The sequence below is a fragment of the Cnephaeus nilssonii genome (assembly GCF_951640355.1).
Source record: "Cnephaeus nilssonii genome assembly, chromosome: 12".
NCBI classification, from domain to species: Eukaryota; Metazoa; Chordata; class Mammalia; order Chiroptera; family Vespertilionidae; genus Cnephaeus; species Cnephaeus nilssonii.
In genome coordinates, this window is record NC_137083.1 from 77,161,946 (window position 1) to 77,177,107 (window position 15,162).

At 62.7% G+C, this 15,162-nt stretch overlaps 1 protein-coding gene across 8 annotated transcripts in view; it reads left to right on the forward strand.

Moving 5' to 3' along the window:
* Positions 1-15,162, forward strand: part of AGAP3 (ArfGAP with GTPase domain, ankyrin repeat and PH domain 3) — a 54,999-nt gene that overhangs the window by 18,586 nt on the left and 21,251 nt on the right. For 4 of the 8 annotated variants that reach the window (XM_079785561.1, XM_079785562.1, XM_079785563.1 and 1 more), the window contains exons 1-8: positions 6,209-8,871; positions 10,025-10,083; positions 10,316-10,403; positions 10,553-10,638; positions 10,740-10,881; positions 11,106-11,240; positions 11,387-11,514; positions 12,962-13,120. In XM_079785561.1, coding sequence (XP_079641687.1) covers positions 7,953-8,871; positions 10,025-10,083; positions 10,316-10,403; positions 10,553-10,638; positions 10,740-10,881; positions 11,106-11,240; positions 11,387-11,514; positions 12,962-13,120 — 1,716 coding nt within the window. In that variant the 5' untranslated portion in view covers positions 6,209-7,952. Of the gene's footprint in view, positions 1-6,208; positions 8,872-10,024; positions 10,084-10,315; positions 10,404-10,552; positions 10,639-10,739; positions 10,882-11,105; positions 11,241-11,386; positions 11,515-12,961; positions 13,121-15,162 lie in introns of those variants that run through there. The other 4 variants (XM_079785564.1, XM_079785568.1, XM_079785565.1 and 1 more) reach the window with 1 other exon arrangement.

Consider the following 15,162-nt stretch of genomic DNA (forward strand, 5'->3'; position numbering starts at 1 on the left):
CCTCCTGGTCTGCTGCCTCTGACCTTGAAAGTTCCCAGAGGGCAGTGGCTCTGGATGGCCTAGAGACCTCCCGGCCTTTCTCGTCTCGAAGCTGAGGGCCCAGGCACCCAGCAGGCGAAGGCCACCTTCAGCCACAGAGCTCCTTCCCTCACGTCCCCCTTGGGCCCCCGTGATCCCGGCCTGAGAGCCGGTGGGCTGGCCCGGGCTGCAGTCATCAGGCTGAAAGCAGGTGACAGCAGAATTACCGTCGCAGTCTAATCCCAGTCACCAGATGCCTGAGGTTCTGATCTGATCCATCGCCAGTGGCTCTGCTGCAGGAGAACCTGTGGGCCGAGCACACCTGGTTTGCGGTGGGCAGGAAATTGTGCAGGTGAACCGCCGCATCTGGGGTTGCTCCTGCCCCACCCCAGTTCGATGCACCTTCTGTTCAGGACGGTGGTCTGACCGACCCACGCTTCCCCTCCCGCACTGGTGGGCCTGCCCTGGCTCCTCTGTGGCTCCGTCTATGTGGCATGAACCCACCCGCCCTCGATAGGTCCCCTTTTGCTGTCGGAGGCAGTCACTCTGGGTAGCTTTCTCCTTGGTAAGTGACCACGGGTCCCTGGGAGAGTAGCCCAGCTTGTATTAGCCCCTCGCACTGGTCCCGGGCTGGGAGGATGGGGGTGGGGCAGGAGTTCGTTTGGAAGGTGGGTGAGGAGGAACCTTGAGGAGGGTTTTTGAAAGGAGGGCCCCTGCTAGGAACGCCATCTGGGCCGCCCCGATGTGGGTACCAGGGCAGGAGGAAAGGAGGATAGGTGGAGGGGGGCGGGGGGCACCAGTAAGATGAAATTCGGGCTGAAGTCGGCCCTATGTCAGCAGAGATGTCACCAGGCCAGGGAGGCCCAAGGGCTAGGGGCCAGCCAGATAGCCTGGGTTGGAATTCCACTTACTGGAGACCTTGGGCAAGTTACTTGGTATCTGTGCCTCAGTTTCCTCATCTGCACAATGGGTTACTGTGAGGGCTCGGTGGGTCATTGTGTGTAAATGCCCAGAGTGGGGCCTCTCGTGTTCAGTAACTGGCTTTCCTTTCCTGTGGCCAGCGGTGTCCCACGTGGCTGCCGCCTTGGTTCTGTGCTGTCCTCGGGGCTACAGAGGTGGGCTCTGAGCTGCAAGGGCAGGTGCCTGTCATCCTGCTTGTGCCCAGGAGCCCCCGACAAGTGAGGGCAGATTATAGCTTCTGTAGCGGAGACCAGATGAGCTGGGAAGTTGAGAGGAGACTGGCAGGTTTGAGATATTCCCACTCCCTGGGGGCATTGTGGGGACAGCAGGCATGAGCCAGGGTTGACTGAGAATCACCACTGAGCTGGCAGGGGTAGAGGAGGCAGCCTCCCTGTCCAGATCCTGCTGGTGTCAACCTGAGCCCTGCCCTGGGGCTTCCGGCGCCTCCGGGCCTGGCCTGTGTGCTGGATGCTGGGGCCAGTGGGTGGACTGGGGCTCGGTATAGGCCCCCTCCCCCTGGCGAAGTCACCTGGCCTGCCTTTAAAACCGTAATGAGAATTCAGACACTTTTAAACTTTTGTCCATTAGACTCTCAAACCGCCTGTCTTTATTATTTTTTTTATTGTGTACACTGACCCTCCATCCCCTCTACTTAAGACCCTGAACTTGCACAGCTTCGTTTCTGCAGCTCCTCCGTCTCGGAGCAAAATTAGTGCAATTATTTGAATACTCTATTGCAGTGGTCGGCAAAGTCATTAGTCAACAGAGCCAAATATCAACAGTACAACGACTGAAATTTCTTTTGAGAGCCAAGTTTTTTAAACTTAAACTTCTTCTAACGCCACTTCTTCAAAATAGACTCGCCCAGGCCGTGGTATTTTGTGGAAGAGCCACACTCAAGGGGCCAAAGAGCCGCATGTGGCTCGCGAGCCGCAGTTTGCCGACCACGGCTCTATTGCATCTTCCCTTGATTCAAATACTTGACTTTTGTGAAATAGGATGAAAGTAGACGAGAGCGCTGATACTGCGGAGGGATGGTGATCTCGTCATTGAATGTTTTAGAAGCCTGCTAGGCTGGAAGCAGCAGATTCTTAGCTCATGGGACATAGCTGGACCGTCTGAAAATATGAAATGCAGGGAACGTGTCAGGCAGGATTGGGGTGAAAAGGCAGTGACTTAGGGAGCGCCCACCCTTTTACACTCTGGTCTCGTCTCCCCATGAGGTGCCTGTGCAGTCTCCCCGCACTGGCTCCCTTGCCTTTTGGGACGAGCTGTTGGAAAGCCGTGGACTTCTTGGTGGGGGGTGAAGGGCCCACGGTCCTCAGTTGGCCCCGCGATATTTTCCTGGTCTGGGCAGGAAGCAGCGGGGCCGGGTCCCGCTAGGGTGTTAGAATGTGGGTCAAGGTCAGGAGGCCGTGGGGCTGCACAGAGGGCGGGACTGAGTCTTCCGGACACGGTCTAGTTGGGTCTTGTCCTGTCCACCATCGTCCCGACAGTTTGTGGACAGAAAGGAAGAGGAAGAGACTGTTACTGAGTAGCTGGTTTGGGGCGAGAAGGCCATTTCCGGGCTGGGTGACGTTGCTTCCCAGAGGATGGTCTTGGTTTCCTCCCTTTGTCCACCCCAACCTGGCCCCGTGGTGCCCTCAGCTCTGCCTTGGGGTGCGGTGGGGACACTGCCACGGGGAGCTCTCTGACTGGAGTTGGGAGATAGGGCAGAATCCCCCAGCCCCTCTAGCAGCCCTGGGGTGGGGGATGATCTAGGTTGGGGCTGGGGGGCTGGTTTCTGTGCAGCCATACCTGCTGGGCCCCTGGAGCCGCCACCTTCTTCTTTTGTTTGTTTTTGTTGATCCTCACCCACGGATATTTTTCCATTGATTTTTAGGGAGAGTAGAAGAGAGAGGGAAAGACAGAGAAACATCAATGTGAGAGAAACACATCGATTGGTTGCCTCCTGCATGAGCCCCAACCAGGGCCTGGGCCAGGGAGGAGCCTGCAACCGAGGTACATGCCCTTGACTGGGATGGAACCCAGGACCTTTTGGTCCGCAGGCTGATGCTCCATCCACTGAGCCGAACCGGTTAGGGCTGGAGCCACTGTCTTGAGTCTGTAGCAGCTTCTGTGTTTCCTGGGGATACGGGGCAGGGTAGTGGGGGTGTTTTCTTAGAACAACAGGAGTTGATTCTCTCACACCTGGAGGCGGGAAGTTGAAAGCCAGGCGTTGGCAGGGCGGGGCTCCCTCTGAAGGCTGAGGGTCTGTTCCAGGCCTCTCTCCGTGGCCTGTGGACGGCCACCTTCCCTCTGTGCACGACTGTCTCTGTGTCCACATTCCCACGTTCTCTAAGGACACCCGTCATATGTGATTAGGGGTCCACCCTACTCCGTGTGACCTCATCTTAGCGAGTTACATTTGCAACCTCGCTAGTTCCAGTTGAGGCCACAGTCTAAGGTCCGGGGGTTAGGACTTCACGGTATGGATCTGCTTCTTCCAGCCCATGTCAGTTTTCCTTAGATACTCGGAGAATGCCTGACCCACCCGGGCCCGGGGACTCTGAGGTCCAACTCTGCAGTCCCTTGGGGAAGCGATGGAGGGACCAGTAGTTCAAAGGCCCCGGCCGACGTGGAACCGCTGAGGTGTCCACCTCACTGTCTGACGTGAAGAGGGCCGGCTCTGGCGGATGACTGTGTCCCTGACACTGCTGCTGAGCGGCGAGGCTCCGGTGTCTGATCACCTGCTGTGAGCCAGTACGGAACTGGCAGTGTGGAGGGTCCCCGATTCACAGACTGGCCCGAGACCCAGGGAGGTGAAGGTGACTGCACCTGGGTCAGCACACGGCTAATAGGTCCTGAGGCTGAACTTGAACCCAGCCCTCAGCTCCAGAGCACGTGGGTGTCTTGCCGGTGCACTGCCACCTCGTGGACATGGGGTCTGTGTGGATTGTTTTGCCTGTAGTTTATCGCCTCAAAAGACTGTACCAATCAGGGACCATCTCTCCCAAGCCTGCCTCCCTCTCTGCATGGAGAACAAAAGCCTGGTGTACCGTTCATGCTCAGGAAAGACATTCATTCACTCACTCGCTCACTCACTCACTCACAGAGAGTCATGAAGCCCAGCTGAGTGCGGGGGTGGGGGTGTGTGTGTGTGTTAAACACACCAGAAAAATACCTGAGAGTAATGAGTATTAGGTGGCCATGGTGATGGGGAGTGGCCGGGCACCCAGCTGGTGAGGGAAGGGGATCCGGATGAGCGGAAGCACCAGCGAGTGCAGGGGCCCTGCTGTTCGGGGCGCTGGCTGGCGGAGGGGAGAGTGCCAGGAGGGGAGGTCAGAGGCACATGGACCTTAGACGATGGTAAGGAACTTGTGATTCTGCACCGAGTGGGAAGCCCCTGAGGGCAGTGCCCGTCTTTCTGGATTGGCAGGGCCTGGGCTGGGAGGTGGCGGCCTGCCTTGGCTGCGTAGAGGTGGTGGGAAGGGGACTTGAGGAGGTGGAGCCAAGCGGACGGACCTCGGGTTGGATGTGGGGCGAGGTGAGGAGGAGGGAATGGAGAACACGGTAAACAGTTTTGGGGGGCGGAATGTGGCAGTTCACTGTTGCTGCTGCATCGAACCGTCTCGGTGGACAGCCCCTGACACTTGTAAAGACTCAGAGTCCTGCGGGCCTCCAGCATGAGTGCTGGGTTGTTGGGGAAACCTTGAGCAAACAGGGACCAAGGGGGAAGCCTCAGTCTCCTCTCCCTTCTGGACTGGAGACCTGCACATGGCGGCTGCTGGGGTCACCTGCTCCCCCTGCACTGGCCGCCAGGGCTGCAGGAAGATGTTTTGCTGCCACCTTGTGGACAAGAGGAACCCGTGCGCCGCTGCAGGATATTGGGGGACGTTGGGGCTGTGTGGCTCTGGGATCATCTGGGCTGCAGGGAGAAGCTGAAGATTTCCCCTGAGCCACCCACATGCACCTGGGTGTCAGCTGGAAGCTAGGCCATCCCCCGCTCCCTGTGGGCCGTGGGCCTCAGCTGGGCATACCTCAGCTTATCAGCAGATCACCCGGCAAATATCTGAGTGGAGACTCAGTAGGTGCAGGTTCTGTGGGATTCCTGCGCCCGAGGCCGCCTTTGCCCTCTCGGTACCAGTGGTCTTTCTGCAGCGCCTCTAAGTCAGGCCTTCACCGGGTCCTGCTCTTCACCTTAGCCCCCTGATGCGGTCAGTAGTCTATTCCTGCTGCCCCCAGACACGCAATTGCACACCCAGAGCAAGAAGGCAGGCCCAGCAGCACGCTGTGTGTGCACAGACTCAGCACCTCCTGATTTCCAGGCCCTCGGACCAGAGGGGCCGCGCAGTGCTCAGCTTCTGCACCTGGCTCTCGGGGCTGCGTGCCCATCCTCACCCAGAATGCTCACTGCAGGCGTCACGAGGCATTGCTTCTGCCATTCCCCCAGAAACTGCCATGGTGACTCTCACCCCCAAGCGACAGGCTTACCTGGGTGTTTCTGATGACTGACACGGAGCGGGCATGAGGGCTGTTTTACGGTTTTCTGTCCTGTCTGCACGGTCGCAGCGGGGAGCTTTGGGTGCTGCACTCATGCCCTTCAGGCTTCTTGAGCAGAACTGCGTTTGCCGCTTCCCTTTGGAGCAGAGTCTTGTCAGGCAGAACGCAGAGACCTCGTCCCTGGGTGGGGCCGGGGCCAGCGAAGAGGAGCTGTGTGCCTGCCCTGTTCTCCCTTCTGGGGTCTCCATGTCCTTTGACTTTGAGGTGTAGGCAGGTGCCCTCTCTGTCTCATTTTTGCCCGTCAGGAATGGTTTCTGGGAAAGGGATGGGAGGGAGGTAGCCCGCTGACGAGGAAGCTGTTTGGGTTTGGGAATTCACCATTTTGCCTGGGCTGATCATACAGGTGCAGTGGGAGCCTGCACATGGCGGTGTGTCCTCTGAGGATGGGAGATGGCCTCCCATCCCTGGTACTGGGCACTGCTGCCCAACCTCCCTGGACCAGTGTGCATGTGTGCATGTAGCTGGGGGTGGGGAGGGGCTTTTCACCTTCAGGCCCAGCCTGCTACTCCCATCAGGAGCCAGGTGGATTCTAAAGCAGCCCATCCCCTCTTGGGTACCTTGTTCCCTCTCCCTCAGTCCCAGATGGCCCCCAGACTGCTGTCCTGTGCGTGCATTTTCATTGGCTTGGGGGAAGGGTTCGAGATGAGCACCTTATTCTTTGGGGGAGGGGCAGTTCTGTGAGGGGGGGTGGTGCAGATAGGGAAGTTGGAAGTCGGGTGTGGGAATTTTAAACTTGGAAATGTGAGTCAGGATTCCTGGGTCCTGTTCTTGTCTCCATGCCTAAAGTATCCTGGGAAAGGCCCTTCAGCTAAACCATCTATTATGTGGAGACTATGCACCCCGAGAGGACAAAGCCAGCCTCATCACTGTTAATGACTAGTCCCAAGAGAAAACAAGTTCAACCCCAGGCCTCTCCGGGTGATCCAGTCCGGGACTTGGGAATTTCCAGCCCTTTTTTGCCTGAGCACCTAGGATGGAGAGGCCCTGCCTTCCTCAGGCATTCACCCCGCTCCAGCCCCCTCTGGAATGCGCCACTTTATCTTGTACTTGGCTTCTGACTAGGACCCTGGCATTCTAAAGCTAAGAGGATCGTGGGGAGTTGGGTTGGACTGGGGGGTGGAGGAAACCTGGGAGCATTACCTCTTTAAAGGAAAAGAGCCCCTCATCTTTGCCACTTCCAAAACTGGTTTCTCCTGATCTGCCTGGGGTCCTTGTGGATGATGGTAACTGGGTCCTGGCTCCTCTCCAGGGCGCTGGAGGAGGACTGGGAGAGCCAGTGTTTAACGAGTGCCCGGTGCAGCCCACACTGCATGTTCAAAGGGCTTGGAGAGAGAGCGTCCGCACTGCCAGCCAGCTCTTCACCTCTGCTCAGCCAGTCCACCTCTGGGCACCTCTGGACAGAGGTGAGACCCAGGGGCTGCAGACCAGAGCGTTCAGGAACCCTTCAGTTGAGTTTTCCGTGTCCAGAACTGTATGGTCCAAGTCCAAAGGTTACCTTTGGATTTTCCCCTGCCCTTAGGCAGGACAACACAACCCAGTCCGGACGATTTTACAGTCACCAAGGAAGAAAGCCTCCATCCTGAGCAGAACAGCCAGCTCCCCTGCAGCATCCAGCTCCTCTGATTCTCGGGTTTCCCAGCCTCACAGTGTCTGAGCCTGAAACTAAGACAGGATCACCTCCTTTAGGCTTCCCATTTTACAGATAAGGAGACCAAGGCCCAGAGAGGGTGTAGGACAGTGATGGCGAACCTATGACACGCGTGTCAGCACTGATGACATGCGTAGCCATTTCTGATGACACACGGCCGCATGCCGAGGATGAAACATTTGCGACTAGAGCCTTGGAGTTAGTTTTTTCCTCAAAGTGACACACTACCCGAGTTATGCTCAGTTTTTTGGCGAAGTTTGACACACCAAGCTCAAAAGGTTGCCCATCACTGGTGTAGGACTTGCCTCCTGACGCTTACTTCACACTTTTACTAATTCTGGCCCTGGTGTATCACCTTGGGGTTTTTCCTGTGGAGAAAGAGTGGCCCACTTCTGTCCAGAGTGGGCCCAGTAGGAACTGTTAGTTCCTTGGCCCGCGCTTACTGACAGCTCCTCACCTACCTGCTCCAATCCGAGGAGGAGCCCTGGGCTGGAATTTCCTGTTTTCTGAGGGCTCCCGGGGCTGCCCCAGTAGGCTGGTTCCCCAGCGCCGCCGTTCCGGGGTGTTCCAGGCCGGGCTTGCCGCCTACCTCTCCTTGCTGGGCAGGCTCCTGGCCTCTCCAGGTCTGGGCTTGCCGGCTGCGCGGTGGAGGAGTTGTGGGACTCAGTCGACCGATGCCAGGTGCCCAGAGGCCGGAGGACCGTGCGCCGCGGCCCCGGCCCCGGCCCGGGCCTCGCCCCGCGCCCCTCGCCATGGGCCTGGCCCTTGCCCGCGGGCCCTGACCATGGAGCAGGGCTGGCCCCCCGGGTACAGCTACAGCCGGGAGCGGCCCGCCGCCTGCCGCCGCGCCCTCAGTGTCTGCGACTCGCTGGACCTGCACGGCGCCCCGGCCGCCCGCGCGGCCCCCGCCCTGCAGGCCGCCCTGTGCGCTGGGCGCGAGCCGCCGGCACGGCCACTGAGCGTGTGCTCCGGGGACCCGGGGCCGGCGCCCGCTCCCGCCGGCGCCCGCAGCCTGCTGCTCGGCTTCCTGCGCCCGCGCCTCGGCCGGCGAGGCCCCGCCGACGGCCGCCCGCTGGTCCTCGGGCCCGCGCCCCCAGAGCGCCCCGGCTCCAGCGCGCCCAGCCCCGCGCCGGCTCGGCGCAGCCGCTCCGGGGGCTCCCAGGCGCCGCGGCCGCGGCCCACCAGCATGACGTTCCTGGAGGTGAACCGCCTGGAGCTGGCCGAGGCCGAGGCCGCCGGCACGGGCGCGGGGCTGGGCCGCGCAGGCAGCGCCGGCTTCCTGCGGGGCGCCTCGCTCTGGAGCAGCCAGCGCTGGCAGGTGTGGCGCGGCGGCGGCGGCGGCGGGCGGGCGGCCCCGGGCCCCCGGCGCGGCCTGTCGGCGCTGAAGAAGAGCTTCAGCTTCCGCCTGCGCCGCGGCCAGGAGATCCGGCGCTCGGAGTCGGGGCCGCTGCCCCGCGCGCGCACCCGCAGCGACGGCGACGCCAGCTCACTGGGCGCCTTCCCCAGCCGCCGGGACTTGTTGCTGGGCGCCGAGGCCCCGCGCGCCGCGCCGGAGCCCGGTCGTCCCCGCTCCGCCGCCGGCCTCTGGAAGCTGCTCACCAGCCGCTTCCGCCGCCGGGAGCCCGCGCCGCAGCCCGCGTCCCGCGAGCCGCTGTGGAGCCGCCGGGCGGCCGCCGCGCCCGGGCCCTTGGGCGCGCCGAGCGGTAAGAGGAAGCGCCCGGCCGGCCGGGGTCCTTCCCGGTGGGAGTCCCCGCTGAGAGCGGGTGGGAGCCCGGAACCTCCCGGGGAGGTGGGCGTGTCTGGGCCAGGGATGGCGGGACGGCCCGAGGGAGGGCAGCGCCCAGCGGGCTCTGGGGCGGTGATGGTCCCCGGAGGCGGCGGTGAGACAGGAGGACGTCCAGGAGGGCCCGGTGCCAGCGCTGGCCCTGAGCTGGTGGAGGAGGAGGCCGCAGCCAAAGGTCCCCTTCGAGGCTGTCGGCACGTGCAGCGTGGCGGCCCAGGGCAGCGTCAGGCGGGCCGAACGCATTTCTGTTTTCTGGGCTCTCCTTCACCGCTGCTTCTGCAGATGGCGCAGGGCTGCTGTGGGCGCGGTGGGCCAGTGGGCGTTTGGTGCGATAACTACTCGGAGAGCCTGGGTGGGGAAGCAAGCGCGGCCAGGCCGGGCAGGGGGTTGCCATCGCCGCCTAGACAGGAGGGATGTGCAAGCCCTCGGAGGGCCCTGCGTAGCACAGGACCGTGCCAGTGCCAGGCCCGCTGCCTGGTCTGAGAATGGCCTGAGGAGGAGGCCTGGGAGGCGGGTCGGGGAAGGGAGGGTGGTGGCCTCCCCAACAAGGAGGAGCTGCGGGTGGAGGGCTGTCCCAGAACAGGGCCAGGTACGGGCTCCTCCCTCCGCACCCTGCAGGAATGCGGTGGGTGGCCCCACCCTGCACCGGGAGCTGTTCCTACTCGCTGCAGGGGGCTGGCCCCCCTGCCCAGCTGCCAGGTGCCCAGCCCAGCGTGGGTCTGGGCTGAGACCTGCTGGAGCTGCTCTCTCCTGGGCCTGCTGTCTGGGCCCCGGGGCTCCCGGCTGGGTGTGGACAAGGTGGAGCTACTTACTTTGCTGGAGCAGTGAGAGGAGGAGGGACCCAGGTCCAGGCCAAGGGGCAGCCCACACCTCTCAGTGTCCTCCCCCCGAGGACTGTCTTCACTCTGTTCCACTTCCCTGCTGCTCCCTAGGGAACTAGGGGTGAGGGTTGGGGTCCCCTTGGACAGTCCTCTGGCCTGGGCCTAGGAAGGGGCAGTGTGGGAGACAGCTGGTAGCCGGTGGCACAGGTGTGGGTGCCACCCAGTCCTGACAGGCAGCCCTCTCTCCCGCAGACTCCTTTGTGAACAGCCAGGAGTGGACCCTGAGCCGCTCGGTGCCGGAGCTTAAAGTGGTGAGTGAGGCGGGGAGGGCCGGGCAGCCCGGGGCCGGTGGGGGCTCGGCTCCGCCAGGCCGTTGCTCCCTGCCCCCAGTCCCCCCCACTCCAAGCCTCTCCCTGCAGCATCCTTCTGGCCCTCTTCCCCCGTCAGCACTGGTCCTTCTCAGTCCTTATGGTTTCTGCCTTTCCGGCCCCATCTCCTCCCTGTGCCTTCTGACCGCTGCTGCCGCCCCTTCCTCTCCCGCAGGGCATTGTGGGGAACCTGTCTAGTGGGAAGTCAGCCCTTGTGCACCGTTACCTGACGGGGACCTATGTCCAGGAGGAGTCCCCTGAAGGTGAGCGTTACGGGCTGGCTGCGCTGGGGGTGAGGGGCTCGAGCCCCTCTTTCTCACGCTCCTGTCTCCTTGGGAGCTGTGCGTTTCTTCTCTGCGTGGCCCCGCGGGTGCTCTCCCAGCCGCGGCCCTGACTGTGGGCTCTGCCCTAGGGGGTCGGTTTAAGAAGGAGATTGTGGTGGATGGCCAGAGTTACCTGCTGCTGATCCGAGATGAAGGAGGCCCGCCTGAGCTCCAGGTGAGGCTCCTGCCCAGCGCTGGCCATGGAGTGTGTGGGGAGAGGGGTACAGAGTCCGCCCTGACCGGGTGAGGCTGGTAATTGTGCTCGGTCCCCCCTAGTTTGCTGCCTGGGTGGATGCGGTGGTGTTTGTGTTCAGCCTGGAGGATGAGATCAGCTTCCAGACGGTGTACAACTACTTTCTGCGCCTCTGCAGCTTCCGCAACGCCAGCGAGGTGCCCATGGTGCTGGTGGGCACGCAGGGTGAGCGGGCCTCCTGACCCCCGGGGGACGGGCCACTAGGGTCCGTGCTTTCTGAGATGGTTTACCCGAGTGGCTGGCTCATTGCCACTCAGCGAGTCGGGGCAGATCTGGCGTGAGGCCAGACACCTGGGTTCCTGTGCTCACCCAGCCTCTGACCAGAGGCCATGGCCTCAGCGCCCGGCTTCTCCGCAGGCTGAGTTAATCCCCACCCTGCGCCTCCACAGATGCCATCAGTGCCGCAAACCCCCGGGTCATCGACGACAGCAGGGCCCGCAAGCTGTCCACAGACTTGAAGCGCTGCACCTACTATGAGACGTGCGCCACCTACGGGCTCAATGTGGAGCGCGTCTTCCAGGACGGTAACTCGCGCCGGGTGGGCCCGCTTCCCCGTGGGTCAGGAGGGCCCTCTGGCCAGCGGCGCGTGCTCGGGGGCAGGGGGGGGGCGGCTCTAAGCTGGGCTTCTCCCTTCTCCCCAGAGGGTAACTGACTGTGCTGTCCCCTGCAGTGGCCCAGAAGGTGGTGGCTTTGCGGAAGAAGCAGCAGCTGGCCATCGGGCCCTGCAAGTCACTGCCCAACTCCCCCAGCCACTCGGCAGTGTCCGCCGCCTCCATCCCGGCCGTGCACATCAACCAGGTGCGGCAGCCTCCCCGCGTTCCGCCTCAGCCCTGCCTCACATCCTGTCTGTCTGCCTGCCTGTCCCCTCCTCATCCGGTCTCCTGCCTTGTGGACGGTGTGGAAGCCCTGGCTCGAATTCATGCAGCCTGTGCGACTGGCCTGGCCTCATCTGCACCCCGTGGTGACTGCCTTCCTGCTAGCGCCCCACCCCGCTCACCGCCCTCTTACCCTGCAGCCGAGGCAGCAGAACACTTGCTCTGGGGAGCACTGTCAGGGCTGTTTTAGGGGCGCTGCCCGGGGAACAGACTCAGGAGGCACAGAGGCGTTCTTGTTGGGGACTGACCAGCCCCTGGCAAAACTGGGAGCGTGAGCAGGCCCCCCCTGTCGGCCCTGTCAGTGTGTGAGTTTAGAAGGGCGGTGCTCACCCCACAGGGATCAGTGGTTTTCATGCCGTGTGGGGTATGGCGGGGGGGGGGGGGTGTGCTTCTGAGCCAGGTTCTTCCAGTGTCCTCCCATAATTCCACTTGGCCATCTGTCCTCTTCCTGGCCTACTGCCTGGTTATGTTTCGGCCCTTGGCTTATGGGCCAGAGCTTCCTTCCGTAAGCGCGTTTCCCCACTCTGTCCCTGCTCTGCGGAAGCGCTGGGCCGTCACAGGTGTGCCGTGGACTGGTCCAGCGGGCAGATGCTGCTTTACCTCTGCCCAGGGCCCACCCGGCCTCCAGCTTCCTGTTGGCAGCCCGGCTGCTTTTTCAGAGATGCCTCCCTTTGGCACTTTAGAAGGCAGCCAGGCTCGCCCTGCCGCCTCCCTCGTGGAGAAGAGCAGTAGGGACATAGAGGTAGGCCTCCCTTCACCATCTCTGGGCGCTCCACCTCAGCTGTGCACGGGGGCCCTGCCAGGGAGGCTCTGATGGATGAGGGGGCGCAGCTCCTTTGCTGCTTGTGCAGGTGAGGGCCCAGGGGCTGCCAGGGCGCCGGCCTGTGTGTGTTCTGAGTCCTGGAGTAGACCCTGGCACGCACTTTCTGCTCCTACCTTGTCCTCTTTTTTGTCTTTCCTCCTTCCCCAGCCCTGTCCCTCCGGCCACCTCCTCTGACGGTGGCCTGAGTTCTGTCTGTGCTCGGCCTCCGCCTCCCGTGTCCCTTCCCGTCACACACACTTCTCACGGCAAACTTGGTCCTCCCCTGCCCGACCGCCTGCATCCTTGACATGTCACACCCAGGGTGACCTGCTACCTCGTGTCACGCCCTCCTGTGAGCCGACTCCGCAGTTCACTTCCAGCCTCAGCCACTGATTCCGACTTGCTAGCCACTGCCTCTCATTAGCTCCTGGGCGGCCCGGTTGGCAGCCCCGTGCGGTGGCCTCCAGGCCATGCTGCCTCCCCCCATACTGCAGGGCTCCTGCCTGCTGCCTGCCCCTGCACCCCACCCCAGAGCCGCCATGCCCTCAGCAGCCCTCTCTGTCCTTAGGCCACGAATGGCGGCAGCAGTGCATTCAGCGACTACTCGTCCTCAGTCCCCTCCACCCCCAGCATCAGCCAGCGGGAGCTGCGCATCGAGACCATCGCTGCCTCCTCCACCCCCACACCCATCCGCAAGCAGTCCAAGCGGCGTTCCAACATCTTCACGGTACGTGCCCGTGCCCCGCCCCCTCCCACCTGCCCAGCGGCCTCCACCCAACAGGCAGGGCCACCTAGGAGGGGAGCCACCTGCCGTCTCCATCCACACAGACACACACGGCTCAGTAGGTTCTAACCGGCGCCCTCGTCCACACCCAGACTCTTCCAGACTCTTCCAGAGCCCCCGTGGGCTGCCCTCAGCACATCCACATGCACCACCTGTCCTGCCGCACACACCTCCCCTCCCCGCCACCTGAGGGCTTCTTGGCCAGCTTGAAGGACCTTTGGCGGCACCGGCTCTCACTGCCCCGACACCCTAGATTTCGAAGTTGTGCACCAAGGCTACGCAGAGAGCTAGCGGCAGAGCTTGAGCCAGGGCCCAGGCCTCCGTCCACATTCTGATCTCTCCCGTTACCCCGTGCTTCCTGCCGCCGCCACGGTTGGTCTGGCAAAGCCTCAGACATCTTTCCCAGGCCTCCAGCCTGTGCCTCACCGCCCTGCCTTTAACCTCACAGGTCGGTTCTTCCCTCCCCTCAGACCTCACACCCGCCCGGGGCCCCATGTGCCTCCTGCTGCTTGGGGCCCGCCCCTCAGCTCTTAGGTGTCCTGAGCTGCTGTCTGTCATGCCCGGGATCTAGCATCTGGCACATAGTCCCCCCCCCCCCCCCCCCAAATGCTCACCCTCCAGCTGGGACTTGGCTGGACCATTCCAGGATCTTGGGTGAGACACAGGTGGGTGAGCTGCCGCGTGGATTCTCAGGAGATCGCCCTGTCCTTCTGCGTCACTCCACGTGCCTCTTTCTGAGCATCAGGGCTGGGCGCTCCGCCCGGCCTGTCTGCCCGCCAGGCCAGGCCCCGGCCAGGCTCTCAGGAGCCAGTCCGGCAGAGCCAGTGCTCCCAGGCCTTGCCCATTCATTCTCGCCCCTGCCCCACCCAGCACACTTCTGCCCGGTCTGCCTGCCTCTGTCCCCTGTGCCTGCCACGCACTCCCTCCCTGTCCATGTTGACCCACCCTCTTGCTGCTGACAGCTGCCGCCATGCCTTGCACTTCCCAGCCTTGACCCTGCCTAGACTTGAAGCTTCTTATTTCTGTTCAGGCCCCTTGAGACTCACAGGGCCTTGGGCTGCCTGCTTGTGCCACCTGCTGCTGCTGCCGCTGCCGCTGCCGCTGTAGAGCCTGTGGGTGCCTATGTGACCGCCGTCCGTGCCCTCTGCACATCCTGCCTCCGTCACCTGCTCCCTCAGCACCATTCTTAACCTTCACCTTCCTTTGCTGCTAGTCCTGCACATTTGGGCGCACCCTCCTTCTCTGTCCTTGCCATGCTCCCGGCCTCCTCGCCACGGCCCCTTCGTGCTTCCTGCCCCGTGCCCCTCTGCTGCCTGCTGCCACCGCTGCCTCCGCCTGCCATCCTCCTGCAGGGCCTTCCATTCTCTCCATCTTCATGGTGGCACCCTTATTTCTCCCTTGCATTGTTTCCATGGTGACCTCACTTGGGCCATTGTTCCCGAGGCTGCCTCAAGACATGTCCCCCATCTCTACGGGTTCATCTCGGGACCTCCCCTCTCATCCTTGCTGTTGGGGCCACCCCTCTCCTCAGCGTCTCCCTGGCAGAGCCACGCCTGCTCCGGAGCTGGTGCCCTGGTGACCCTCCCCGGACATGGCTGTTGATGTCTCCAGTCCCCCCCATGACTTCATGCACTCGATTTGTTGACACTCTTGCCCTGGTTCCTGCCGTGGGGGGTGCCCCTCTGGCTCCCGGGACCCTCTGGTGGTTGGGGACCTCTCGGCTCGCCAGTCTAGCTGGGGCAGCTGCACCCCATCCCCCCCCCTCCCGCCCTCCAGTGGCAGGATCCCATCCACCTTCCTTCCCCCTGGGCCAAAGGGGCAGAGGCTGTGGCACCCAGTGGAGGCCCGGGGCAGGCACTGCGGGAGCTGCAGGCGGTGGCCTTGGGCCAGCTCTCCCTGCTCCTCGGCTGTGCTCCCCCGTGCTGCTGTACTTTGCCCCCTACCTGTGCTCTTGGCTCCTGGCAGCCTGGGTGAACAGGAGGGAC